Raw genomic sequence first — 27,490 nt, 5'->3', positions numbered from 1 at the left:
ATAAATTTTTAGATCTTAAAGATAAACGGAAAGATGGATAAAGACTCCGGTTTCATGATTTTACCCAACACTAGAAGCAGAATGCCTCCCTCTGGTCCAGACCTTATAGCCGAGTGGATCTCTGGAGCTGTGGTTCTCCCCGACCTCTTTCCCAGCTTGGCTGACTGTTAAAATCTCAGCAAAACAAAACGAAGTTTGTTCATGTACGTGTCTTTTGTTTGGCTGCTGAATCAAGAGGGGGAGGAGACATTGAGGCACAAAGGTGTTCAGGCATCGGCATTAGATACAAGGCTTTGCATGTTTTGAGAGTCTAACAATTATATTTAAAAAAAATTTAAAACGGCTTTTGTCTAAAATATCAAATTTAAAATGTTCATAGTCACTACACAACATTTATAGACTCAGAAAATATATTCCAGAAGTTAGAAATGGAGAAAACGACAGCAGTTGTGTAACATCTAAGTTTTTTCTGAGGAAATTCACTCTGAGCCTCGTAGATCCTCACAAAGACTCTAATTCAAACAAGTGTGTAATCCATTAGGAATTTTGTTGGGGAAACGAAAGGCTGTCTGCTTCAATTGAATTCTGTCAATGTGTGTGTGTGTCTGTATTTGAGGAAAGTGATTCCAGGAAAACAGGATGTGTTTTCCACAGACCCTCTAACAGAGCTGGAAGTGTTCAAGTTAAAGACTTTTCTGTCAAATCGGAGCAGAAATGGGCCTCATTTCTGGGGCCTCAGTTGGGCGTGTCTATGAATCTGGGAATTATTTTTGAAAGCAGCCCACATTCCTTGGGATCATTTCCTGTCAAATTTTGTCTCCTTTTGTTCACAAGTCTAACGGGCAAAGCACAATTCCACTAACAACTAAAATAAACATTTTTCTCATCAAATCTGTATCTGGAAAACCTCTTGGTCAGAGAACATGATTTAGCTCTCCCTCCTCTGCATGTCTGTGTTCTGCAGAGGCCTAACAAGCCATCATTTGATCCAAGTGTTGAACCAGAGAGAGAATAGAAAACATGCAGGATACCGACCCTTGAAGACTGACTTTGAACACATTGTAAAGAAACTTGATCTGTACTTTTTCTAGCTTTGAAAAAACAAAATCTTTCAATATCTTGACCAATCACTGATGACGATGATCAGAGGATTTCTGATCATGAACCCGACGCACCCCAGTCCAAAACAGCTACAGGACCACACATGGGAGTTAGATTCCCACATTTGGTTTAGATGAACATTTAGATGTCGAAGCTGCTAAAGAGCTTCACCATCTGGTCCTAACTCCGATCTCTGATCATTCTGCTCATATAGGACGACAGTAAGGCAACGAGAAGGAACTTTTGTCCCACCCGAAGTTTAATCAATCTCTTTATCACAAACAAACAGGACAGAGAACCTGAGTTTTCTTCAACATTATTGCCTCTGAGGTGATTCGATATTCTAAGGACAAACCGAGGAATGTTTTTCTGCTTCTGATTTGATCCAAAAATTATTCATACCCCTGGACAGATTTAGATTTAATCAAACATTGTGAAAGGATTCTAAAATTGTTTAAAAACATAGATTTTATTAACATGTTATAAATAAAAAAAACACCTGCATGTCAAACTTATACCCCTCTCTCAACTCATGGGAAAATGTTTAACAGGATCACGGCTATTGCACTTATAATTATTGAGCAGGTTTTTGCATCTTTTCCAACAGTAAAACATGCAAAAAGTCTTTGAGGTTGGAGGACCTGAACTAATAAAAGAGCTACAAAATAATTTCTGAAACAGAACTATAAGGCCTTTCATTCCTGTTTAAACATTTGACTAAAACTACTTGTCAATGTTTCACTAAATACATTTACAGATTTCAGTGCTGCATCTGATCCAAGTAATGTAAAAGATGGATTCTGTTAAACATTCTCTGTTTTTGAGCTCTAGTGTTTAGTCTAACTATGAACTATGTAGAGCCTGCCTGGATAGATTCTGATTGTTGTTTAGTAGAAGTTACTAATCCAGTAATTTAGTTTGTGTGTGTTGGAGCCGGATAACACCTGAAACATGTAATGCGTTGTGCCCTGAGGCCCACGGTTGGGAACCACACTGATAGAGAGGAGCTTCTCACACTTGGGGTTTCAGAATCTCCTCCCACACACAGAAAAACAAGAGACCTGTTTGAAAACCGCAGAGACCCTAGAAGGCTCGTAGAGAAGAACAGCTGCAGGAAACCACGAAGCTGAGACAGACGAACCGGGACAGTGAGACGGAGACTGATCAGGACTAAGTTGTGGAAAATGTCCTGGTTTGAGTTTTGGAGCAGCAGGCTGCAACGAGCTGAGCATCTGATGAAAACACAGCAGCTGACCCCCTCCCAGAGGTGAGTCTGTCTGCAGAAACTTTCTCTGCTCCATTCTGGTTTGTAGAAACTTAATTCATCATCATGTGTTCTTTCCCATATTGCTGGTTCTGATCTGGTTCACTCAGTTTATCTGGGTTTAGAAGGTTTTTTTTTTCCACTACATCCATGGAGTTTTTCTTCTCCCTCATTATCTGCCTGTGATGGGGCCCCACTTTGGGCTCTCAATATTGCACCACTGTTGATACAAAGAGGTTTTTTCTGTAAAGGATCAAGACACTGACAGCAAATCAATCACGCCCAGTACAGACAAAACAGTTCATCTGAAACGGATCACATCTAAAATCCTGCAGAACAAAGAAACTGAAAATGTTTAGATGTGCGGTGTTAAAACAGGATGGGAACCTTAGAGCACAGAGTGTGTGGGGATGCTTTGTTATCAAAAATAAAATCTAAAATAAAAGAAAAAAAAATTCACAAATTTGTATCTGGAAAACTATAATTGATGCACTCGCTGACTTCTGGGAACAATCTATTGTGCAGCCTGTTTGTGGAGCGCGTTCGCACCCCGAGGGGGAGACAGACGGATGTGGAGCGCGTTTTCGGGATGTGGATGGGAATGGGAATGGGAGTTCACTGATGTGCTGAGATAATAATCCAGAACAGCTCAAGTCCTGGAGAGAAACTGTCAGCAGTGCGTTGGTAGAAGTTGGCCAGGCGAGGTCTGCAGAGTCTGAGCAGTCACTGAGCTTTCTTCCTTTTCATTGCTTCATCATCAGTTACTGAGAAGCAGTCATAGAACATTTCCATTCTCCAGCTTTACGCTGATGTGAATAATATGATCCAACACAGAAATTAATCCACCCTTCTGTGGATTGGCTACACTAACATGTGGCTTTGGGGGGCCGTGCCACATTCTATCAGCTGACAAGACAAAAACGTGAACTCTTTGGATGGCGTGTGTCCCATTGCGTCTCTAAAGTAACAAAGGACATCAAAACCAACAGTAAAACATGGTGGTGGTAGTGTGATGGTCTGGGTGCTGTTTTGCTGCTTCAGGACCTGGAAGACTTGCTAAATGGAACCATGAATTCTGCTGTTCATGAACACAAAATCAATCCAACTTGGGTTCTGCAGGAGGACAATGATTCAAAACACACCAGTAAGCCCACCTCTGAATGGCTGACACAAAACAAAGATTTTGGAGTGGCCTAGTCAAAGCCCTGACTTGAATCCTATTGAGACGCTGTGGCATGACCCTAAAAAGGCAGTTCGTGCTCAAAACGTCCAGTGTTGCTTAATTAGATCAACTTTGCAAAGATGAATAGCAAAATTCCTCCATGTCTGTAAAAGACTCACAGCAAGTTATCGCAAACGCTTGATTGTAGTTGTTGCCTTTTACGGTGCAGTTATTAGGTTTAGGGGGCAATCACTTTTCCACACAGGGCCAGGTAGGGTTTATTCCCTCTTAATAACATCCTCATTAAACACAGAAATGACACAATTTGTGTTTACTTGTCTTGTTAATAAGGGAAGGTGGATATCGTCTAGTATTACTACCTGACTCAACATTTGAATCAAACTAGATTGATGTTCTTCTCTCTCTCACAGTTTTAAAGTAAATGCTTTGTAATGACCCCACAGAAACCAGTTACATGGCAACCACGAAGTTCGGATGGAGCTACGAAACCAGAGGATGACATCTCTGCTGCCCCCTGTTGGTGTGGAGGTCTTCAGGCGCTTTACGCCAGCCTCGTTGGAAGAGATAGAACAAGAAGCTGAGAAGAACAAAAAGGTACAGGTGAGCATTCAGCTATCAATTAGAGCGAACGAATCCTCCTGGAGAAACTCCAACTCTCACTACCTGAATTCATGCTAGAAACCAGAGAAAGACCAGAGCAAACCAGCCAGTCACCTGCAGGCGGGGAAACCTCTCCCTTTTATTTACGGGGACCCGTCCCCAGAGCTTCTCAGCACACCTCTGGAAGATCTGGATCCGTTCTACCAATCACAGAAGGTTAGTTTCACTTCTCATTTCTGCAGGGCAAAAATACATAAATAAATCACTTGTTAGATGTTATTCTTGGTCCTGGATAGCTGACGATAAGGATAAAACGGGTTTTACATCAAACAAACCAAACCAAACATCTCTTTGAATTTACAAGAAAAATGTGTTTACCAAAATGTGCAACAATCAGTCAGCATCTGTCTGACAACGACTGACCATTTTTAAATGGTGTAATCATATATATGTACATACAAGACGTGCACAACATATAACAGATTATGTTATTTCACTACACACTACATGCGATATGCATATCACAAAAATCTGCTTGTGCGCTGTTGTACTGAAGTACCACACATTCAGGCTCTCTATTCCTGAAATATATTTGATGATGTTTGTTTGTTAACGCAGAATGAAAAATGTTAGCAATAAGGTAATGTGATTAGAAACTACAAGTAAACTGCTTCATGGCCAAAATGGATGTTGGGCAGAACCAACTTAAAATAATAAAATAAAATAAAGAAATGTTTTTGTTGAGATGAATTAATGAATTTTCTGGAGTTTATGTTTGTACAGAAAAGACATTTACAAAGTTCAAATATTTGTTTATTTATTACAAGTCACATCGCTATTGCAGCATTTACCAACATGATCGCATATTAAATACTTACAAAAATGTAATCCTAATATACACTTAATTGCCCAAATGAATTGTATCACAATCAATCAATCAATCAATCAATCAATCAATCAATCAATCAATCAATCAATCAATCAATCAATCAATCAAGTTGGCCTCAAAATCATTAAATTTAGGTGTTCCAGCTACAGGAAGTTGTCAGGAAAATTGAACTTGTCTTCCTGTCTTGTGTTGAATTGACTGACTTCCTGCCCAGAGCCTTGACCTCACTGATCACCTTTGGCTTGAACTGTAACAATGTTTCTGATTCAGGCCAACTTGTGCCTGACCTCTCAATTGTTCTTTAAAGACAATGGTCAAAACACCCATCAACACCATTCTCAGCCAGACTTCCAAATAATGGAAGCTGTTGTAGCTACAAAGAGTCAGGCAGCATCATATTAAAGCATCTGCAATGAAAATGTGTCTGGATAGGTAAGTCACCAGATACTTCAAGTTGATTTCCCTACAGATCTTACTCCCTGTGGTGGAGGTCCTGGTCTCTAAAGAAGCTCTTTGCCCTGTAAATGGGCTCGCTGGCTGTTTTCAGGCTTGGGCAGAAGAGATCTGATAAACCACATTGCTGAATTAATGGAAATAACATACAGTGTGTAGTTGTTGAGTGGCTCTGTAGCTCTAATCTCCTTCCTTTCCACATTAATCCATATCCTGGCTTAAGCCCCTTTCCTGATTTTACTGATGTCTGTCTCTTACGCTGCATCAGTGGAGCGCCTCTCAGCAGACTAAACTGAATTTTGTCTGAAGAAACTGAAAACACAGTTAGATGTTTGAACTTATACGTACCAGCTCAGGACCTGAAGTTTAGCTCAGTCTTACCCACTGACAACATTCTGGACTTTGGATTTTTGGTTAAATTTAAAGGGCAGTGTTTTTTATTTTCCAGGCCCATAGTTCAATTTTATAGCACAATCAAGTAACTATTATCTTCAGTTGTCATAAACTGAATATAACAAACACGACTTAAAGACTGAGAAGACATTTGACTTCACAATTAGACGCTTTTAAATTGGCCTCTGTCTCTTTACGAAGCTCCAGTTCTTTCTTATACTCTACCCTCAGTGCATCATCACAACAATGTTTCTTCATTATGCTGTTTGCAACCGTCAGGAGCATTGGACTTAGAAGTAGCTTGTCTGATTAGCTCAGCAGAGTCACTAGTCTGAAAGAACTGAGTGGGGGAAATGTTGCTTTGAAAGTCAGAAGCTTGGAAACTGTGGCTCCAAGGAGGAGCTGCATTGAAAAGGAGGCGTTTGTGAGACTAAATGTTTAGGCTCTTCAAAATGGCTGCCATCCGGGAGATTGAGGATTTCTCAAACATGCATGAAAGAATCAAAACAACTCTCCATGTCTGTTTTTGATGAAAGAATAACATTAGAACTTTATTATATATCTCAAAAAAGTAGATTTTACATAATACTGCCATTTTGAAGGCAGTATTTTAGGAACTAAAAGGAAAATGATGTCAGTCGTCTAAATGTGTTAAATTTACTTTGGCATTATTTTCTACAGACCTTCATCGTCATCTGTAAAAAGAAGCTCATCCACAGGTTTGATGCTGATCCAGCCTGTTACCTGCTCAGCCCATTCAACTGTTTGAGATCCTCCGCCATCAGGATCCTCCTTCACCCATATCCTTCACAGCCAAAACCAGATCCCTCACCGGATTTTTGTTTGGTTTTCTGTCTTTTCTGACTATTGTGTGTTTTCATACTGTTGTTGAATGTTTAAATGCTTTTGGTTTTGCCCTGGCTCATGTTTTTTCAGTTGCTCTTTGTATTTGTGTGCTGTTTGATGTGGTGATTTTGTGTTTTTTCTCGCTTGATTTTGTGTATTTTGTGTTGAATATTTATGGATTTGTGGTTTGTGTGTTTTTTTTTCCTGTTTATGTCTTTTTGTCCTAGTTTTGTATGTTTTTTTGCTCAGGTATTGTATGCTTTGTTTGGTATGTTTTTGTGCTAAATTCATGTATTTTTGCTTCAGTTTTGTTTGTTTTTCATGCGGTTTTTGTGTGCCTTTGCGCTATTTTAGTAACATATTTACATTTTCTTAACATAAACACTATATTCAGCGTCCTCTTCATCCTGACGATTCTGACCAACTGTATTTTAATGACAATGCCTCACACGTTGTGGACCAGAGACGTGGAGTGAGTACACAGTGGCACAAAAAGACACCTATATAAGTGGGCTGCTGCTCTTCCAGTCCCACCCATGGCACTTAATAGAAATTAAATATTTGAAATATCAATTATGTAAAAATTGTAACCTATTTAAAGATTGAAATAGGTTCTTCGAATGGAAGTTAAAAAAATATGCACATTTTAAAATGTATCTGAAGCCAAAGAAAACGGTAAAATAATCTGGAAAGAGCTAAACAAATGAATAGCAAATGATATCTGGAGTTATTGACAGATTTAATGGCTTCTTTGTTAAAGTTCTGTACTGTGAAACCCCTGCCTTAAATATGTTGTAATTCCTATTAATCCTTTGTGATTAGAGAAATGTCGAATCAGCTGTGTTAAAGTTACAAGCAGTCTGAATAAAACCTTTCCTATTCATCCTTGTAGCTTTAGACTGTCTCAAAATAGTTATATTTTAGATATATTTGTTTTACATCACCTGTATGTGTACAGGTATGTGTTCATGATTATCTACATTGGTGAGGTCATCCTGAAGCTTTTGTCACGAGGAGTCTGCTTTGGACGGTTCACCTTCCTCAGAGATCCCTGGAACTGGCTGGATGTCCTCAACATCATTGCGTAAAGACACTAAGACAGACACATGGATGAGATACACACACCTGAGACACACCTAAAAAATACCTGATAAATACCTGAAATAATTCAGTTTACTTCAAATAAAAATACTTAATTAGTCACAACTTAAAGTTAAATGTTGTAGCTCAAATTATTAAATTTTTCTCAAAGAGTGGTTGTAGATCAGGGGTGTCAAACTCATTTTCATTTTGGGCCATATCAAAAATCTCAATGTTCTTAAAGGGCCGGTTGTGCTGGTATGTATTGATAAAATCATTGAACTGTTAAAATATCAGCAAATAGGGGCGCGCCGTGGTGGCGTAGGGGTTAGAGCGACCCGTATTTGGAGGCCTTGAGTCCTCGACGCGGCCGTCGCGGGTTCGACTCCTGGACCCGACGACATTTGCCGCATGTCTTCCCCCCTCTCCTTCCCCGTTTCCTGTCAGCTTACTATCATATAAGGGACACTAGAGCCCACAAAAGACCCCCTGGAGGGGTAAAAAAAAAATAAAAAATCAGCAAATAGTTGTTTCATCATTCAATTAGTGTTTCTTAAAATTAAATAGTAATGATAATCCTTTCATGCTGATCAGTCCATCCAGGTTTTTGAGATTGATTTTGTGGGTTTTTTTGCAATCAAAATCAAAAAATTTTTATGCTAATTTAGAAATATTTGTAAGAAATTTTATGTTTTAATTTGATGTTAAAAGTGACTTTTTTTACTCGCCATATAAATCATGGACTATAATTTGACATCAAGTAAGTATGAGGCAGCAGTCAGTTCAACCCAATGTTTTTGGCCACTTTTGAGAAAAATATGCAGTAGAAATCAGAAAAAAATGTGGGGATCTGTTTTTGAGTAAATGTTGTGTATTTGTGAGAAACTGGGGGGACTTGTTGATGTGATTTAGAGTTTAGAGGGCCACATAAAAAGCTACGGCAGGCCAGATTTGACACACGTGTTGTAGACGGTGACGGCGATAGGCAGTAAGGATCTACTGTAATGTAACAGTATTTTACGTCGGTTCTGAAGAAGTCACACATGCAGACATGACATTCATGAAACCTCTGGCAGAGTGCATCCCTGTCTGCAACCTCAGAGCAACTCAGCAATCCTTCTCCAACTTCCTGTGACTATCTTATAGTACTTCTATTTATCAGAGGTCGCCTCTGAACAGGGGGTGTAGACGTAGAGAAAAGCAAGTTTATTGATTATGATGATTAATGATGAAGGTGCCTGTATTTCAGATCTGTTATCGCGATGTCTGTTGGTTTGAGGGAGTTTGCTGCTTTGAAAACGATTTCTCGTGTGTTGAAGCTCTTCAGCTACATGCCAGGTGAGTGTTTTTGTTATCTTTATAGAACTTCCTTTTAGATATAGTTGCTTAAATAGTCAAAACTGCAAATAAACTCCAGTCCTAATGTGATGGAAAGTGGATGTTTTTCAGCGTGAGGGTTAGGCTAAATTGTGTGAAGTGAATTTAAATTAGAGCTGTGCGTATGTTGGTAAAAGTTAGGATTCAAGTTTAGGTTAGATAATGCAAATCGGTGGACATTGATACATTGTCTGAATGGGATAAAAAAAAGAAAACAATGTGGCAATATGTCTGTGTGAACAAGGGTCAATCTGAGTTGGTTTAGTTCAGTCAGTGTGCATCGGCGTTAGTGTGAGTGAATCAAGTGAGTCACTTTGTGTATGTCAGGATCTGGAGATCTGTCATTGTCAGTATGTGTCAGTGTTTGCGTGTTGTGAGAGTGTGTCGGATGTGAGAGGCATCAGGAGTACATTTGATGTCTCAGCAGATGTTCCTGTGTTCTCCAATCCCAGGTCCGAAGAAGACAGCTGAAAGGCTTGTGCAGTCGTTGAAGTGGCTGGCTATTGCCATGGTCCTGATGGTGTTCGTCCTGAGTATCTTAGCTCTGATTGGCACGCAGTTTTTCATGGGTGTCCTCAAGCATAAATGTGTCATTTCTTCTCCATCGGGAAGGATGGACACACCGACCACTGAGCAACCTGAGTACTTCGTCACTCACAACGAGACGATTCATTTCTATGACAACTTTGTTTTCGAGGATTACATCAACAAAGTAGGTATGATGACACCTGAAATTCTCATCTTTCCAGGTTTATTAAAGCACTTTTATAATCTTTCAGATGTTTTTTTTTGTTGTTGTTTGTTGGCTTGTTTTTTCTGGTAGTATTGCAACGTCTAAGTCATGAGCTCATTGGACATTATACTAATGAAAGTTCACATCTCTGTCTGATAGAAAACCTTTATTTCATGCCTGGTCAGTCTGACCCTATGCTGTGTGGGAATTCCTCAGATTCTAGGTATGTAAACACAACTGCAGTTTCTCCAGAAGCCTGTAACAGCTGTAACAGCATGTGATGATGTGTTCAGACGCTGTCCAAGGGGTTTCACCTGCATGAAGACAGGGAGGAACCCAGAGTATGGATTTACCAGCTTTGACACATTCAGTTGGTCTCTGCTGGCTGTGGTCAGGATCGCAATGCAGGACCTTTCAGACGTCCTGCTGCAGCTGGTGAGGACCAAACTAATCCCAGTTGAGAAACCTGGTCTGGTCCACTGAGCTTCTTTTTGTTATTATCTTCCTTTCTAACCTGTACAACCGCCTTGTCATCCCTCAGACATTGCAAGCGGCAGGTAAAGCCTATATGAGTGTGTTTGTGCTCATCTTCTTCCCTGGATGTTTCCTGGTGGTCAGCCTCTTTGTGGCAGTGGTTGCCATAGCGCTGGTGAAACAGGAAAAGGCTGAGGCTGCTGAGGCCAAGAAGACAGAAGAAGAGTTTAGCTGGATTGTGAAGGTGCTGAAGAAGAGAGAGGACAGTGAGGTGAGTTCCTCTTTTTCATTGGCTGTTTATGCATGAATGGCTTCCTACCCTCTCCAATTTCCCACCTGCCGTTGTTCCGGCTCAAAAATTACAAACTTAATGCTGGTAATAAGAAAAATACTCAAAGCCATTGTTGACAAAGTAGCAAATCTTTCTAGAAGGTACAGGGTCCTTTCTGGTTAATAGAAAAAATATAATTAATTACAGCATGACAATATATTTACTTGCTTGATTGCTGGAAAAACCAATAAGTTGGGGAAATTCAGCCCTAATTTGTAGAAATTAAAGGTTCCACTTCCCTGTTTGGCAAAACAGTGGACAAGAAAAGACTTGGTATAAACGTAAATATGCTTTATAGAAACATTTGCCTTTGATTCAGTTGTGCAATTATTTTGTTGTAATTGCTCACCTCTAGTGGGCCGTGTGTGTCATTTGCTGTTGATACGAAAAAAAAATGTCTTCATTCAATGCTAAAATAAATTGTGTCACAACAAACAATGCGTGCAGAGCATATTTTAACTGTATAAACCAGGATGTGGTCCATTCACATATATTGAGTGAACATTTCCGCGGTCAACAGGTCACTGGTGAGACGGAGCTCCTGGAAGAACATGACTCACCACAGAAGAAGAAACCAGCAGCAAGGACTCTACATCAGGAGAACGTCACTGTGGAAGGTAAATGACAGTTGCTTTGGATAAGCGCAGTGACCTTTCCGATGTAGGAGGTTATGCATTAAATGATCGGGCTGGAGTCTATAAACTCACAGTTCTTGCAGGCCTTACTGTACTCTTTGTGCTTCAGATACTAAGGATGAGGTTCAGCCTTCCTGCTGCTCCTGCACTGACAGAATCCTGCAGGGCGAATGCTGCATCTGCTCTCAGTGGCTCAAACTGAAGCTCCGCCCTTTTGTCCTGAGTCAGTTCTTTGATCTGGGAATTATTATTTGCATCATCATCAACACTATCTTCATGGCCATGGACCATCATGAAATGAGGCCGAAATTTGGAAAGAAGCTGGCTAATTCGAATGTAGTAAGTGATACAGATGGGATTTATTTGATATTTAGTCCAGTTGTGGAGCACATCAGTGTCACTTTTGCATAATTTTCAATTCACTCTATTTGCATGGTTTTAGTTTCTTTTCTGTGCCGTATTAGACTAGTTTGAGTTCTGCTTCCAGGGAATTTTAGTCCAGCTTTACTAAGGTTTTAGTGTCACCACAGTTTCTGCTCAGTTTCATATTAACTTTAGTTCAGTTTCAGTCGATTTTCAGACAAGTCTTAGAACAGTTTCACACAAATGAAACTTCGCTTGTTTCTGTGAAGTTTCATTTGCGCTTCTGGTCCAGGTTATGCCCCTCTTTCGTTAGATACCTAAGCCGATGAACAAACGGGTTCGAAGTGACCTTTGATCTCTGACCTCCAGGTCTTCACTGCGATCTTCACAGCAGAACTTCTCCTCAAAGTTCTGGCTCTGGGCATTAAAGGCTACTTCAAGGTGAGAGAAGTGAAGAAAATTAAACCTTCTTGTTGAACATCAGTCCAACATTGTCAACATCAATTCCCAGACCTCACTCAACACTGAAACTTCTTTTATCTAATAGTATCAAGCTTTTTGGCCACTCAGAGCTGCCATGCATGTAATTCAATCCAGTTATTCTTTTTTCGTATCACCAAATACTGACCTGTAACTGGACGGCTGAATGGCAGCAGTTTCATTCTGAGTCTGGTCACAACCTTGTCCTTTACATGCAGTTTGGGATTTCTACGTGAGGTGGCTGTATGGTACTGTTGAATTTATTGCCATGGTTACAGGTGAGCTGGCACATCTTTGACTTCATCGTCATCATCCTCAGTCTGTTGGATCTTTGTCTGGCTAACGTCAAGGGTCTGTCTCTGTTGCGCTCAGTGAGATTGGTCAGTATGATGATGACATCACCACCATCATCGGTCTTAAATAAATACGTTTTTCCCAGCTGATCTTTTCTGACCTATTACTGCCCTCTCTGTCCAGTTGCGACCACTGAGATTGGGCCGTTGGTGGTCCGCCTTGGGCATGCTGATGAAGATTACCTGGTTTTCAGTGGGAAACCTCAGTGTGGTTCTGGTCTTTGTGGTCTTCATGTTTGCCGTGGTCGGCACACAGCTCTTTCAGCAGAACTATCAAGATCATGAAGAAAATGTCTGCATGTTCTCCTCCCGCTGCAAGCTTCCACGCTGGCACATGATGGACTTTTCCCACTCCTTCCTGCTCGTCTTCAGAGTTCTCAGTGGCGAGTGGATTGAATGCATGTGGGATTGCATGAAGATCTCCAACAAGGGCCTTTGTGTCATCTACTACATGGCTGTTGTGCTTATCGGAAACATCCTGGTGAGTCTCTGTTCTAACAAATCAGAGTACCAAGAATAATTAGCTGCACAAGCACATTAATGACAATGCCAGTGATTCTTTTGCTGGTTGTTCCAGGTTTCATTTGCTCCCTGTCACATTTTGGATTGTGTCTGTGTTCCTGGTTTTGTTTCAGGTGTTGAATTTGTTTCTCCATCTGTTCTTGAGCCCATTCTGTACTAATAAACCAGGCTCTGCAGCAGGACAAGGACCAAATAAACGTCATGCTGGATCCTGGATCCTGGAGTCTTTCAGGGCTCTAACAGGTAAAAGGACCCATGCTAACACCGATCAGAAAGGTGAGTTTCTTATTTTCTTCAAGGGTTCCTGATTGTTGTGGTGTCACAGTAAACTTTGGTTTTCTGAGGTTTGTGTTCAAGCACTGAGAATTATCTGCATAATTTCCCAACAGTTGAGTCAAAGAACAAAGACAGACAGGACTATCTGGCTTTAACGCCCGTCAGCTCGGGCCAGCCTTCACTTAGACAACACAGTAATGACTCAGTCAAAGACTCGAGCGTGGTGGAACTCAGCAGGTCTCCTGGGAACATCTTTAAAATCCAATCTGACACAAACAATGAAGAGAAGAAGCAGAATGTGAGTAAAACATTATACTTGTGTAATGTTTTCCATATTGAAGCCTGTTTACAGATCATAGGATGAACATTTTAAAGATGTCTGCCTTATGCAGCTGGTTTCACAAGATGGCAAATGGACTGAACTTATATAGCGCTTTTCCATTCATTATGACCACTCAAAGCACTTTACACTAGAGTCACATTCACCCATTCGCACTTACAAACACACACACATTTATACACCAATACTCAGAAAACAATCCAATAAAATCCCTGAAGCCGTCGGCTCACAGCAGACTTTCCTTTCCAAATGGAGACGGATCCATTTAGGCACCGGTGAAATGCTCACCCCTCTCCTCTTCTGAATCATGAAGGCAATTTGGGGTTAAGTGTCTTGCCCATTGGCACATCAACATGTGGCAGGAGGAAGCTGGAATCAAACCTAGACGATCACAAGACGACTACTCTACCCATAGAGCCACAGTCGCACAAGAGAGGATATTGACACCGAACAACCTGCCCCTCATTCTACTCTCAGAAACTCTTAAACCTGCATCCAAAGAATGAGGTACTCTAGGGACAAGATTTTAACCATCAGCTCTCTAATGGATCATTTTAATTCATATCCGACTTATATAGAAAACCAAAGGAGAGAAACTAAAAGTGGAGAAACATGGTTTCTCCTTTTAATTGGAAAAATGGAAAACCTTGCAAAAAACAGTAGGTTGTAAACATTTATCAAGTTTGTTGGGAGAACCGATGGTTATAAAGCCTAACAGGAGCTGGGGAGGAAGGACACATGATAATGCTTCTTTGTGTACCTCAGATGCATCAGACTGTCACAGAAGCAGATTTTCAGTTCTGTAACAGCTTCATGCATGAGGCTCTTTGACTTTCTTTGCATAATTGCTCTCCTTAGTCTGTCATGGTCGACATCACCAGACCCTGAAGTATCAAACAGAATCATCCTTGCCTCAAAACAATACGTCTATGTACAGGATTGTCCATATTGTTTATCTATTTGTTCTATATATTGTTCAGCACACTGAACATTTTGTCTTTAATAAATTACTTTAACATCAGTGTGGGAATCTGTGTGGGTTTCTACAGCATGGTCATGTGCAGGAGCTTCAGGACAACAAAAGTCAGACAGAAAACTCACCTGGAGATTGCTGCTGTGCAAGTATGTTCACTTATGGGACTGTGCAGAAATCAGACATTTTAAGCGAAAATGTATCTTTAATCATGCAGTTTCATCTTCTTCATTCCTTAACAGGATAAACTTAAATGTTACATGCTTCTCTGAAGTGATGGGCACAGCATGTGTGGATTACGTGATCGATACTTTTGCGTTTCAGTTTGTTACAACTGCTGTCCGATCCAGGATATAGACACATCCAAAGGAGCAGGGAGGGGGTGGTATAAGTTCAGGAAGGCATGTCTCCTCATCGTACAACACAGATTATTTGAAATCTTCATCATCTTCATCGTCCTGCTGAGCAGCGCCGCTTTGGTAAACATAAGCACAACACGTCGACTTATAATCAGATCATATTGGCTTGTTCCATCAGTACATGTTTTTCTGTTTTTAATAAATTGTTAAAAACTAAAATCTTTTTTGCCACATTGTCATAGTGCGGTATTTGTGTATAGAATTTTGTGAATTAATTAAATATAATTTGGCGTAACAAACAAAATGTGGAAAAAGTGAAGGACTGTGAATACGAAACAGAGAAAGTGAAAAGGTGAAGTAGAATAACGTTACAATACAACTGTCCCATGATCAGAGCTAAGGTACAATTTCCTCGGCTGTGATTCAGCCTCTGACTGCCAGAAGATTTTTAGATGTTTTTCATCTAATTTTCCTTCACACTTTTATACAGTTCTGCTAATCAATGCTGATGTTGAAATGAAATGGGCTGAAAACTTTGTTCAAAAACTTTCTGGAGGTTATTGAGAGCAGAGCTCACTCAATTAAGGTCAGAAATGTACAGTAGTTTTTAATCTTGTCAGTAAATAGCTAATTAGTGTGCTAATAGAATGGGGTGTGCCACTGTGTACCCATGATATATCTGTCTTTTGTCTTAACAACACATTAGATCTGATATACTCTTGTATTATATCCCCCTGTCTTGACTCCATGTCATTCTCTTGGGTTGTATCTTCTTATCCCTATGTCTCAACTCCACATTGTATCCCAATGTCAAACCTCTGACGGTTTGACCCCTGCATTGTACAGAAATGATCTATGAATATGTTGTACCTTTGTTTTATACCCACGTCATATCTCCCATTTGGTAACACCATGTTTTACCCCCACATTGAAACTCCAAAGCTTACATCCTTGTCACACCCCATATTTTACCCATATTTCATTTCCCCATATCTTATCCCTAAGCCATGCACCTAACTTGTATTCCCATGTGTTACACACATATTGCCCCATGTTGTACCTAGACCCATCGCAGAGGGGCTTCATTTAAAATACATGCACAAATTGTAAATGTACCCAATGATGATGTGGCAACATGACCAGCTGCCTGGAGCACATGACCACAAGTCTGTTTGCATTCAGGCATTAGAAGACACAATGCTGTTCCACCGTCCAGTCCTGCAGATGGTTCTGGACAAAGCAGACCAGGTGTTCACCTTCCTGTTCCTGATGGAGATGCTTCTCAAGTGGACTGCTTTTGGATTCAAGAAATACTTCAGCAGCTTTTGGTGCTGGCTCGACTTTCTCATCTTAGACGTAAGAGCATAATCAGTAACACATTTTTAGTCTGGCTCTGGTGGCTGTAGCTGTGCTGACATGAACACAAACAGTAATGGTTTTTGAGTCAGCGTGCAGACGGACAAATCATCCCACTAACAGAATGGCAACAGAAACCTAAACTCCTGCTTCCTGCTCGCCTGTACCATGATGTCATCAGCAGGTATGTTTGTCCTCCAGGTGTCTCTGTTCAGCTCGGTTTGTGTCATGCTGGGATACTCCGCTGCATACCTGAGGACCCTGAGGGCGCTGAGGACCTTGAGGGTCCCGTCTCGCTTCAAAGGCACGAGGGTAAGACAGACAACATGACCTCTGAACAAAGACAGGTTACAAAGACTGACCAGGGTAAAGGACAGATAGATGGACCAACAAACAAAGAGGTGACACTTAGACTGGTGAGGCAGACAATCAGTTATTGGAGGGGGATGGATAGATTTACTTTTCAAACAGAATAGTAAGACAACTGGACAGACTGAAAAAAGGGACAGACAAACACTGGAGGTAGATCTGATTAGATGGACAGGAGAGACAGACGGACAGAAGAATCAGACGGACAGACAAGTTTGCAAGGCAGATTAAGGGACAGAGCCACAGGTCTGCAACCTGTGGCTCCGGAGCCACAACTGGACCTTTGGACGTTCCCCAATGGCTCTCAAGAAATTTGACTAAAAGTGATAAAGAAACAACGAAAGTTTTAAAACTAGATATAGTAACAAATGTAGCTATTTTTCAGTTTTTTATGGGATAATTACATTTAATTTCCACAGCAGAATGAGATTAAAAGTACCAATGGTTCTTATCTAGCTCTATTTTTCTTGTTATGGGGCTGATACTACGTGCATATACGTATCAACATCCCATTTAAAAAAATGTAGCCATCATCTTTTCGAAAAGGTTTTATGATTTTCCTTATATTAAACCTAAAAATATGAATAAGATGATTGCTCTTTAAAATTACAACAGGCTTCCTGTATATTTTAATTAATATAAAAGGTATATTTTTCTCTAAAGGTCAAGTAATATTTGTAGTTCAAAATCTGTTTTATTTAGCTGTATGGAGGACAAAAGTGGTCAAAAGTAGTTTTTTGGATTGTAAAGATTGCAGACCCCAATGATTAAATAAACAGACTGGGGAGACGGATGGACACAAACACCTGAAGACAAGTTAGTTAGACAAAGAGACAGGTTAGACAGATGGAAAGATGAAGAGAAGACACAGGACAATAGACAGGTAATATTTACAGGATATAAGAACTCTCAAGTGCGGTCGACTGAGTGACCAGTAGCCTTCTTGACAGAGAGCAGCTGTGATTGGTCTGAGCACCGGCTGATGCCTCGTCTTTTTTCCGTGCAGGCGGTGCTTCGGGTCATGGCGGCCACTGCGCCCTCCATGTGCAACTCTCTGCTGGTCGTTCTGTTTGTCTGGCTGATCTTCAGCATCCTGGGAGTGAACTTGTTTGCAGGAAGGTTCGCTTACTGTTCCAACCACACAGACGGCATAATCTTTGAAGTGAACAACAAGATGCAGTGTTATGAGCTCATTGACAGCAGCCCCACAGAAGTCTACTGGAAATACACTGAGTTTAACTTTGACCATGTGGGGATGGGTTTACTTTCGCTCCTGATCATGGTCAGTTGATTCAACCAGCAGCTTTACCCATAAAGGTGTTCATGTTTTTCTAATGAAGACCTGTGCTTTGATGCAGGCCACATCAGCAGACTGGAAAGAAATCATCTACTCCGCTGTGGACTCCACAGAGGTCAGTGCACCACCAGGTAGCGCTGTTGTGTCGAGACAAATTCCACCTTCTGCTGCCATGCAGATGGTGGACAGGCTACCATGTCAAGCTAAAATTATGCAAAAAGTACCTTCAAAATACCCTTAACATCAAGTGCAACCTAGATCATATTCGATACTTTCTAAAAGTTGCATGTAACCTTTATAAAAATATGATTTTAAGTATTTGTTAAAACTGTCAGCATGTTGTGACTGTTTGTTTTGAGACAGATGAGTCGCGCAAAGATTGAGCTCCTTCTCCTCCCTGAGCTACTATTGTTGTCTGAAGAAAGACAACCAGTCAAAGCCAGGAGGAGGGCCTTAGCGATGTCAATCAACCTTATGAACGCGCTGCTAAATGTGCATTCTGGAAAGTACTGTTCCAGGAAAACCGTTTATCCCCCAAGCATTCATGGTGTAGCAGAGAGAAAGAGACAGCATTTGGGCAGCAAGTACGCCAGAGTGATTGACAGCACTAAGACCCTCCTCCTGGCTCTGATTAATTGTTTCTGACCGAATGGTTTATTTTTGGAGTTCTCACTGAGAGAGAAGGCAGAGGAAATGCATTGTTTTCAGATTTTCTGTCTTCTATTACACTGTCAGGACATGGTAATGATTTTAACAAATATGTAAAAAAAACCTTTTTTATAAAAGCTGAAATCCTGTTTTAATAAGTTGCATTTTTAAATCTAGAACAACTTCTGCTATGGCTCACTGTTCTAAATGCTGTGAAAAAAAATCCAAACATTTTTATGATATTAAAACAGCTTCCAAAGCACATATGGTTAAATTGAAAAATTACAATTTTCAATAAAGGGTTTAACTGCTGGAAGTGGTCTTAATAAATGTCCCATTGGTGGTACCAGTAACTGTAATGGTAATTGTATTGTTACTGGTCTGTGCTTGTTTGTAGGTGGACATTCAGCCCGTACATGAGTCCAGACCGGTCATGTACCTGTACTTTGTCCTTTTCATCATTTTTGGCTGCTTCTTCAGCGCCAACCTCTTCATCAGGTTCTTTGTCGACACTCTCCATCAGCTGAGCAACAAGATAAGTTTTATTTCAGTGGTTGCCATGACTACCTGGTTTCTGTCAGTTAATTCGTCTTCCCTGTGTTTCTGCACGCTGGAGGTAAACATGTTTTCATGACAGAGGAGCAGCTGAAGTTTCACGGCACCGTCAGGAAGATGTTCCCCAAGTCACCTGAAAAAGCTGCTCCACGCCCAACGGTGAGGTCACGCCGTGTTCAGGTCACAATCCAGGCTGGAGCAGACTCTAAAATCTGCAGGGTTAGGGAAGACTTTCACCTGAAGTGTAAAAATAAAACGGAGATTTGTAGCTCAGAGTAGCCCTGAACTCATTAAAACTGTCAACCCCTGTCCTTGGTGTGATGCCGATTTTATTCCCCCAGAACCAACCAGTACAGTAAACGTTAAATAACCTAATTATCTGTTCCAGGCTCCATTTTCTGTGAAGGTTCCTGAACTTTATTGGCTTGTAGCAGTAATGGGAAGAGACTGACACCAGTCTCCTGTTTGTCACCAGAACCGGTTTCAGGCTCGGCTCTTCGACCTGGTGACCGCTCCGCTGTTTGAGATCCTGGTGGTGGTGCTGATCTGTGTGAACGTGGTAGTGATGATGATGGAGTCAGACGATCTGTCTGAGCAAGGCCAAGAGGTTTTGATGTGGTTTTTGTACATCTTCTTAATTCTCTACTGCATCGAGTTCTTCCTGAAGATCACTGCTCTCAGATGGCACTACTTCAGCTTCGGCCTGAACATCCTGGACTTTGTAGTCCTCATCTTTATGATATCAGGTGAGTTGTAGGCAGCTGGTGGGATCTTCTCAGATCACTGACATGTTTATAATGTGACTGTATATGTTTGAGCATCTCCAGAGGGGTTTGAAGCAGAACTGCTCCCAATAATTAGCTGCTGTAATAATATGCTGTACTCACAGACAACTACAGAAAACCTGAAGAAGATTTTTTAACATAGATTATCTACTAGCATGCTTTATATTAATGATTTATTTTGCTATGAAATGTGTGATTGCACATGAAACAAACAAACAAAAATAAGAATTACCTTCTAAGTTCATCTTCTAGGTTTGTCTCCTGGCTGGTTAACTAAATAAATGTAGCTGCTTTATTAACCTCCCTAGTAAATTGGATGATTTAATATATTTATAGATTGTAACTTCTGAAGGAGCTCAATAATATATCGTCAATGGCACTGATCACAAACGCAGGTTTTGATCAAGGGGAAAATTGTATACATGTGTATGTGCGTGAACAACAAACAAAAAATACAAACAACTTGTTATATAGACAAATGTTCAAAAGGGCAAGACAAATTAAGTCATATAAAGTTCATAAGTTTTAAGTGACGGCGAAATTAATTATTGAATGAAGGGCAAAACAAATATTTGGCATTCACCTGGTTGTACAACATTTTAAATTTAAATGATCAAAACAAAAGTTTGATCAAACTTCAGATCAGTAGCAGGTGATTTAATCTGGGCCAAATTGGGTTTTTTGTCAAAGAATCCCAATACAATTATTAATATTTGACACATTATTATAATTAAATATGCCTCCTTTTTCAGTAGTGCCCTGGAAAAAACAATTAAATGTTAAAGAAAACAGATTACTTCTGGTAAAGGAAAAGGCTATGAATCAAATTATGTCTGTTTAAACAGATCTGCTAGAAAGCCTCTGCTAGTGAGAAACCGCCTGACTTTTCTGCTGTGACTTCTCCCTCAAAATGTCTCTGAGATTTTTCATCTATTGAACTCTGACTGAGTGTGATTACATCATTACCTCATGTTAGACGTTCTTGATCATCAATCTTTTGAGGTTTAAAACCATAGAGGAAAAACTAAAACTGTTCTCTCTTTGCATTCAGGCTTGTTCATCAGTGATTTGTTGGCGCACTATTTTGTCAGCCCGGCTGCCTTGTTTCTTCTTCGGTTGGCTCGCATCAGCAGAGTCCTCCCATTCTTCCGTTTGGGTAGAAGGATACAGATGCTGCTCACTGGCTTCATGATGTCTCTTCCTGCCCTCATGAACATCGGGCTCCTCTTCCTCCTTGTGGTGTACACCTATTCCTTCGTTGGGACGCGTATTTTTTACATGATCAACTTTGGGACAATTGGGGACAGCATGATCAGTATGATTCTCTTCAGCCTGTCTCCTACCTGGTCCCTTCTGGTGAGGAATAGCACGAAATATTCTCCACCCACAGTCATCCCACTCGGGTACTGGGCCAACCTATCGGCAGGCGTCGTCTTCTTCTGCTCCTACGTCCTGCTGCACCTCCTGCTGGTGGTCCACCTCTTCATTGCTGTCATCCTGGAGAGTTTCAACAGCAGGGAAGCAGAAGACGCCGTTCTTCTGCAGATGTTTTACAACACCTGGAGAAAGTTTGATCCTGAAGCCTCACAGGTCATACAGTACAGGTGAGTCTCTCCCTGATGCAGCCTGGACCTAAATAAACCCTGTCAGTCTCTGTTGGTGGTTATTGAACTCTGTTGTTTTCCACAGTGAGCTGTCAGATTTTTGCGATGCGCTCCAGGATCCGCTGAGGATTCCTAAGCCAAACAACATCCGGCTGATCAACATGGATCTGCCTCTGCTCCCGGGAGACCAGATCTGCTGCCTGGATGTCCTGAAAGCACTCATGACTCAGGTGACACAACTTAGCCCAACTCTTGATTATTATTATTATTATTATTATTATTATTATTATTATTATTATTATTATTATCATCGTTGTTGTTGTCTTGTATGCAGACATTTGGTGAAGAGAGAGAAATGGAATCTCTTAAAGACCAGCTGGAGAAGAAATTTACCGGAAACAATAGAAAACAGGTTCTCTTTTATTTTATTTTATTTTATTTTTAACTTAATTAAATTGTGCACTTTATACGTATGTTGTGTGGGCGTTCACTATAAGACTTTTTTTTTAACATTTTCATCCTATTAATCCACAACTGGAAGTGGTCACAAGAATCAGAAGAAAAAAAAAAGAGAGAGAACAAAACAGGATAAAAAAAGCTTTGTGTTTTTTCTGACATTTTTGGAAATTTGGATGTTTAACATAGTAAGTTAATATATAGTGTACAATAGTGCACAAATGATGAGATTCAAACAGAAAGAGACAACACAGTTTTAACTTTCATGAGAGGTAACCTTTGTTCTCTAAGGAAAACTTGAAGGCCAGACGGAAGTCCAGGAAAAATTAAATCCTGTCTTTTGGATAAACTCTAAAACTGAATTATGTAGGAATCATATTATATGCCATGCTTAGCACCAAATGTAGCATTCCAGGAGAAGAACTTCATTCAAACTGTGAAGCATGGAGGTGGAAGTGTCATGGCTTGGGTATTGTTTTCTGTAACAAGACCTGTCCAGCTCTACATCACAAAATCCACTATGAATGCTACCTGGCAGATGTTCAGAGTTCTGCTGCGAAAAACTCATCAGTTCCTTTGGGTTGGATGGGTTTCGGGGGAATTAGGTGTAAATAAAACATCATGAAGCTGATTGACGTAGGTGGTGTTTCCAAGACTCACGGGGATGACCCCTTCTGTGCTGCAGGTGTCTCATGAACCAATCAGCAGCACCCTGCAGAGGAAACAGGAAGAGGTAGCAGCAGCAGTGATCCAGAGAGCGTTCCGGAAGCACCAGGCGCAGAATGGAGCTCCAGACCAGCCTGAGGACAAAACCACAGGCGTGTCGGCGTCTTCCCAATGAGCACTTGACGACTTCTCTTGTCCGAGAAATGTTTGGAGAGAAACTTTCCAACTGGGATGGTCGTCCTCTGTGGTGTTGTCCTGATGGAAGTCTCCCTGTTCCAGTTTCTACTAATGCTGTTATCGGGAAAGTGTGACATTTTCCACTTCTCCATCTGGGTTTACTTCGATTAGCTCACATCATGCTTCCCTGACAACAGGAAGTGAAAATACTTCTCATGTAATCTTATGTTTTTCTAACATGTTCTGGGCCTAAAACTGACCTTTTGTCAGTAACTAACAGACTAACTCACATCTGATGATCAGCTGATCTGAACACAAACCAGCTACCAGCAGAACCTCTGGAGGCAGAGTTACTAATCTTACAAAAGCAAGAGCTAGAGTTAAACACATTAAGCTTCATACCTGAACATTACAAAAAATACATATTTACCAAACTGCTAGGACTTTTACTACATTATGCTTCTGTTTAGTTTATAAAAACAGAAAGTAATAAACATGAATATGAAACTATTGTTTTATTTTGTCTTTTTTAATGACCTTCATCCTTCTGCAGGTGGCCCTCTGGGGCCAAAGAGAGAGAATCTGTAGCCATTGCATCATGTCTACTGTTGATTTCAAGGACGCCCTGTTAATTTTATCGATTTATTAACGTTGCAGCAATCCTTCCTTCTGAGCAAGCAGGTGGTGACAGTGGAGAGGAACTACTTTTCCACAAGAGGAAACCAAGTTGAGGTAGATGCTGAGAGAACATAGCAACCTTCCAGGAGAAAGAAAGGAAAGTTTTGAGCCTAGTCTTAAAGGTAGACAGGATGTCTTCTTCATGGACAAAACCTGGAAGCTGGTGAGACTGAAAATATCCAAACTTCAAGAGAAACATCTTCTGCTTTTGGAGTTGGGACACACTCATTTGTTTCCTCACTGTTCCCTGGTCTTCCTTACAACTGCAGCCCACTATATTCACTCACCTGTTTTCCATCCAGTAATCACCATCCTCTGTTTTTGTTCCTTCCTGTTTTTTCACTTGGTTGTCATTTCCTCATTCCTGTCATGTACATCACTCTCCGTCCTGCCAGCTTGACCTCATTAGGTTATCTCTCGTAAAATTTTGGGGAAAATTGACTTGCTGCCAACCTTCATTTGAGCCTTCACAACACCACAGACATGACAGAACCAACCACACTTCTCTTTATTAACATTAGATTCAACTTTGAGCTTTACTGGTTGGAAAAACAGATCTGAGGCGTCAGCAGACTTTAAAATAAGAATGGCTTTTTATTTGGTGACTTTAATAGTAGGCGTCCATGATGCGCCTCATGCTCATGAACCTCATGTTGCTCCAGCCCATGTTCGTAAAGTTCCTGTACTCTCCAGGCCTCATGTACATCATCCTGCCTCTGTAGTGGGGCTGCTCATACATCAGCCAGTGTCCGTCCATCACGTGACACGACATGCAGTTGGACATGCGGTAGCGGTCCATGATGTTGTCGCAGTCGTCCATCATCTCGTACATCTGGCCTCCGTAGTTCTCCCTCTCATAGATCCTCATCGTGTAGGAGCCGCGGTACTAGAAGATACCGATAATCAATAGTCAGTTAATCTCTGTACAGGGTTTGGCTGCGTGCCAGGAAGTGGCATCTAACCTTAAATTGCCCACCAGTCGTGTAAATGTGGGTGCGTGGAGTATAACAACATAATTGTGGCTGTAGTGGCGGGTAAAGAATTATATAAACAAGGGTTAAATAAATTCACTTCATTTACTATTTACCATAGTTGTAGTATGATTGGTTACCATGGAGATAATTTGTGCTGCTTTGTCACTTATTTCCATGGTGGTTATGTATGCTGTAATGCAACTGGTTTCTGTAGAGGCCATTGGAGCAATATTGGGATTGTTTAGCATGGTGATTATGTGAGCTATAATCCATTTGGTTGACACTGGAGCGATATATAGTGCTGTAAACTTACTGGTAGCAGTGGTGAATATGTGCGCTGACTGGTTACCAGAGGTGTATACATCCCCATGTTTATCTACTTTTTATTAGTTCTCAAGTTTTATTTTTGTAGTCATATATGTCAGTGGTCCCCAACGTTTTTATCACCGCGGACCGGTGATAGGCAATTTTACTGCGGCCCGGTAGGAGGGGTCCGGGGAGTGTGATCCGTCAGACAGGCTTCTGCATGTGCCCACTAAAGCCTAGTTCACATGGCACAATTAAAAAAAATGTGCCCCGATTTCCCCCTTATGACAATCTTAGAAAGTTCCGAGTTCTAAGATTGTCTCTTGCGATAATCGTAACCGATCATCCCGCAGTGTTGTGTGTTACGTAGATCGTCGGAACCGCTCCGATCTAACATCGGACATTTTCAACATGTTGAATTGTCTTGGCCCGACTATCGCAGCCTGTGGGGTTTTCCCTGACTGTGCGCTGTTGACCAATGTAAGTAGTTCTATAAGTTATTTATCTGGTCCTGTTATCTCCTGTCTTTTTTTTAAGGAAATAAAATAAGTTGTAAAATATAAGAAGTTTGATAATTACGATGCTAATTGAGCTCAATTAGCATAGCATGTCGTGTCATGCTAATTAGCATAATTAGCAGTTTGTAACCTTGTTTTCCACTGTTCGGTCTTTAGTCACTTGCTGTTTGAGGGATAATTCTTCATTTGTTTTTTTATTAACAATAATATATATATATATTCACCATAAATTCATAGTAAATGTACCTGTATGTTCACTGTTAATTGACACAGCATAATTGCTGAGTCACCAGCAGTTGAGTTTGTAAAGCAACCTAGGCTAGCTAGTTAATGTTGGTAGGTCTGTGTACCTTTTAAGTACAAGTTCATTTGAATATTCTAATTTCTCTATTATATGTAAGGAACATTTGCTTTAAGAGTTTACTTGTGATTCAGCTTATATTTTAGGACCACACATAAACACTCAGATAGCTACCAAACCACCAAAAGAGATTTTAAGTCTGTCTGAATGTAGCTCTGATTGTAATCTTCAAATCTTTTCAATAAAGTAGACAAAAAAAACTTCACATTGTGTCCTGACTGACACCGACTATATGTCAGCGTACAGTGATTCAGTTCCTTCATTACAGGTTGTGTGGTGATGTAAAATGCAGTTACCATGGGGATCATGCGGCAGGACCTGATGGAGTCGCTCATTCCCATCATGCTCATGTAGTCGGCATATTCTCCCCTTCTCATGAAGTACTGGTTGCCCATGTAGTTGGTGCGGTCATAGACCATGAAGCAGCCTCTCTCCACCCTGCAGGAGTGACACCTGCTCAGGTAGGAGGACATGTCAGCGCAGTCGCTGCTGCAGTCATAGGAACGCCCCTGGAAGTTCCTGTCCTCGTAGAAGATGACCTAAGAAGAAAGAAGTTGAACAAAGGAAGTAAAGATGTGGCTTTTTTTATACTTTGAGAACTTGCTGAGGTTGCTGAAATCAAGTTGTCAACACAGACACTGCTGGTTTGCTCTGAACATCTTGGTCTTTCAGATAAGCTGTATTCATCTCATTTGTACTTTTGAAACAAACTAATGACACAAATCTGGCTTTATGCTCAATCATGTTTCTTAGTAGAGACAGCAATATTTCTTTCTTCTGCTCTGTCAGATAGGAAGCATTTATAGAGGACATTTAAAATAAATTCCCACTAATTAAAAGAAATTTATGACTCTGAACTTCCCTGTTAGCAATTTGTGTTTGACTTTGAAACTTGAAACACCTGCGGGGACTTACCCTGCTCATCATGTTCATGTCTGTGGTGGACATGTTGTTGGCGTGGAGCTGGAGGAGGCTCAGTGCAATCATACCTCTGTGACTTCACAACCTTTATACACCTGAGCGACATTGATTGCTTTGTGTGTCAGAGTGCAGACTCAGCATGTGGTTATGTGTCCCTCACAAAGCCTCTTTGAGGGGCTTAACAATGACGGTGGGAGGCCTTCAGCAGCGGCTTTCATCCACACCAGCAGTATGCTCTATGGCAAAACAGCTCACCTGTTTCCTACCTTTAAGTGGACGACTCACACTGAGAAAATTACAGAAAGAAGGTGAAGCTGAGATTACATCAGTGGTGAAAACGCTCACCTCCCACTGAGCACACAGGCGGCAGAAATAATAAAGACCAGAAACACTGACAACCTCTAAAGCACCGACATAATGCAATTTCATTCAGGAACAACAAACTCAGACACTGGAAACATCAACAGGAGCTTTATTGTAACCACTACTGTATTCTCTGAACAGGAGAGTAAAAATCATGAAGATATTTGATTCAGGATCATAATTTAAATATACTATCCTTCTGAAGATGTTCTCACTCTGATGGATCATTGTTCTTCTCCGACAACCAAGTCCTCATCATCAGCAGGCGGGAGCTAACATTTAGCTCCTGTGTTGGGGGATTCTTTTTTCTTTTATTTATTTTAATACCCTGACCACTTCCTTCGTGACCTTCAACATGACTTCTGGTTCTGACCTTCAGTGGGCCTTCTTATAACTTACACAAGGGGCTCCTTTCTGTCTTCCAGATGTTT

General features: G+C 40.8%; 2 protein-coding genes across 3 annotated transcripts; one reads left to right on the top strand and one right to left on the bottom strand.

Annotated features, from left to right (window-relative positions):
* The first annotated feature begins 2,136 nt into the window (after positions 1 to 2,136).
* On the top strand, positions 2,137 to 23,449 carry LOC116709610 (sodium channel protein type 2 subunit alpha-like). 2 transcript variants are annotated; one of them, XM_032548267.1, is made up of 31 exons: positions 2,137 to 2,368; positions 3,992 to 4,142; positions 4,227 to 4,364; positions 6,565 to 6,683; positions 7,115 to 7,201; positions 7,688 to 7,813; positions 9,059 to 9,147; positions 9,639 to 9,902; positions 10,079 to 10,142; positions 10,213 to 10,354; positions 10,461 to 10,664; positions 11,245 to 11,341; positions 11,469 to 11,698; positions 12,092 to 12,163; positions 12,481 to 12,582; positions 12,680 to 13,036; positions 13,191 to 13,353; positions 13,467 to 13,651; positions 14,743 to 14,815; positions 14,991 to 15,145; positions 16,208 to 16,381; positions 16,583 to 16,693; positions 17,757 to 18,032; positions 18,109 to 18,162; positions 19,093 to 19,230; positions 19,305 to 19,409; positions 19,726 to 19,996; positions 21,087 to 21,639; positions 21,725 to 21,869; positions 21,974 to 22,051; positions 22,781 to 23,449. In XM_032548267.1, exons 1-31 carry the CDS (start codon positions 2,286 to 2,288, stop codon positions 22,934 to 22,936), a joined length of 4,962 nt encoding a protein of 1,653 aa, XP_032404158.1. In that variant the 5' UTR covers positions 2,137 to 2,285; the 3' UTR covers positions 22,937 to 23,449. The 2 variants fall into 2 exon arrangements, with proteins under 2 accessions (XP_032404158.1, XP_032404152.1); XM_032548261.1 differs by having other exon boundaries at positions 3,992 to 4,148.
* Positions 23,450 to 24,104: 655 nt separating this feature from the next.
* Positions 24,105 to 26,771, bottom strand: LOC116709626 (gamma-crystallin M3-like). Its single transcript, XM_032548273.1, has 3 exons — positions 26,691 to 26,771; positions 26,072 to 26,314; positions 24,105 to 24,502 (listed from the first exon to the last, which is right to left on the bottom strand). The coding sequence occupies exons 1-3, from the start codon at positions 26,760 to 26,762 to the stop codon at positions 24,224 to 24,226; spliced, it is 594 nt and encodes a 197-aa protein (XP_032404164.1). The 5' UTR covers positions 26,763 to 26,771; the 3' UTR covers positions 24,105 to 24,223.
* Between the last annotated feature and the right edge of the window lie 719 nt (positions 26,772 to 27,490).

The sequence above is a fragment of the Xiphophorus hellerii genome, chromosome 2 (assembly GCF_003331165.1).
Source record: "Xiphophorus hellerii strain 12219 chromosome 2, Xiphophorus_hellerii-4.1, whole genome shotgun sequence".
In the NCBI taxonomy this organism is placed as follows: Eukaryota; Metazoa; Chordata; class Actinopteri; order Cyprinodontiformes; family Poeciliidae; genus Xiphophorus; species Xiphophorus hellerii.
Note: the sequence above shows the minus strand (reverse complement) of the source record. Positions and strands in the feature narration are given on the sequence as shown.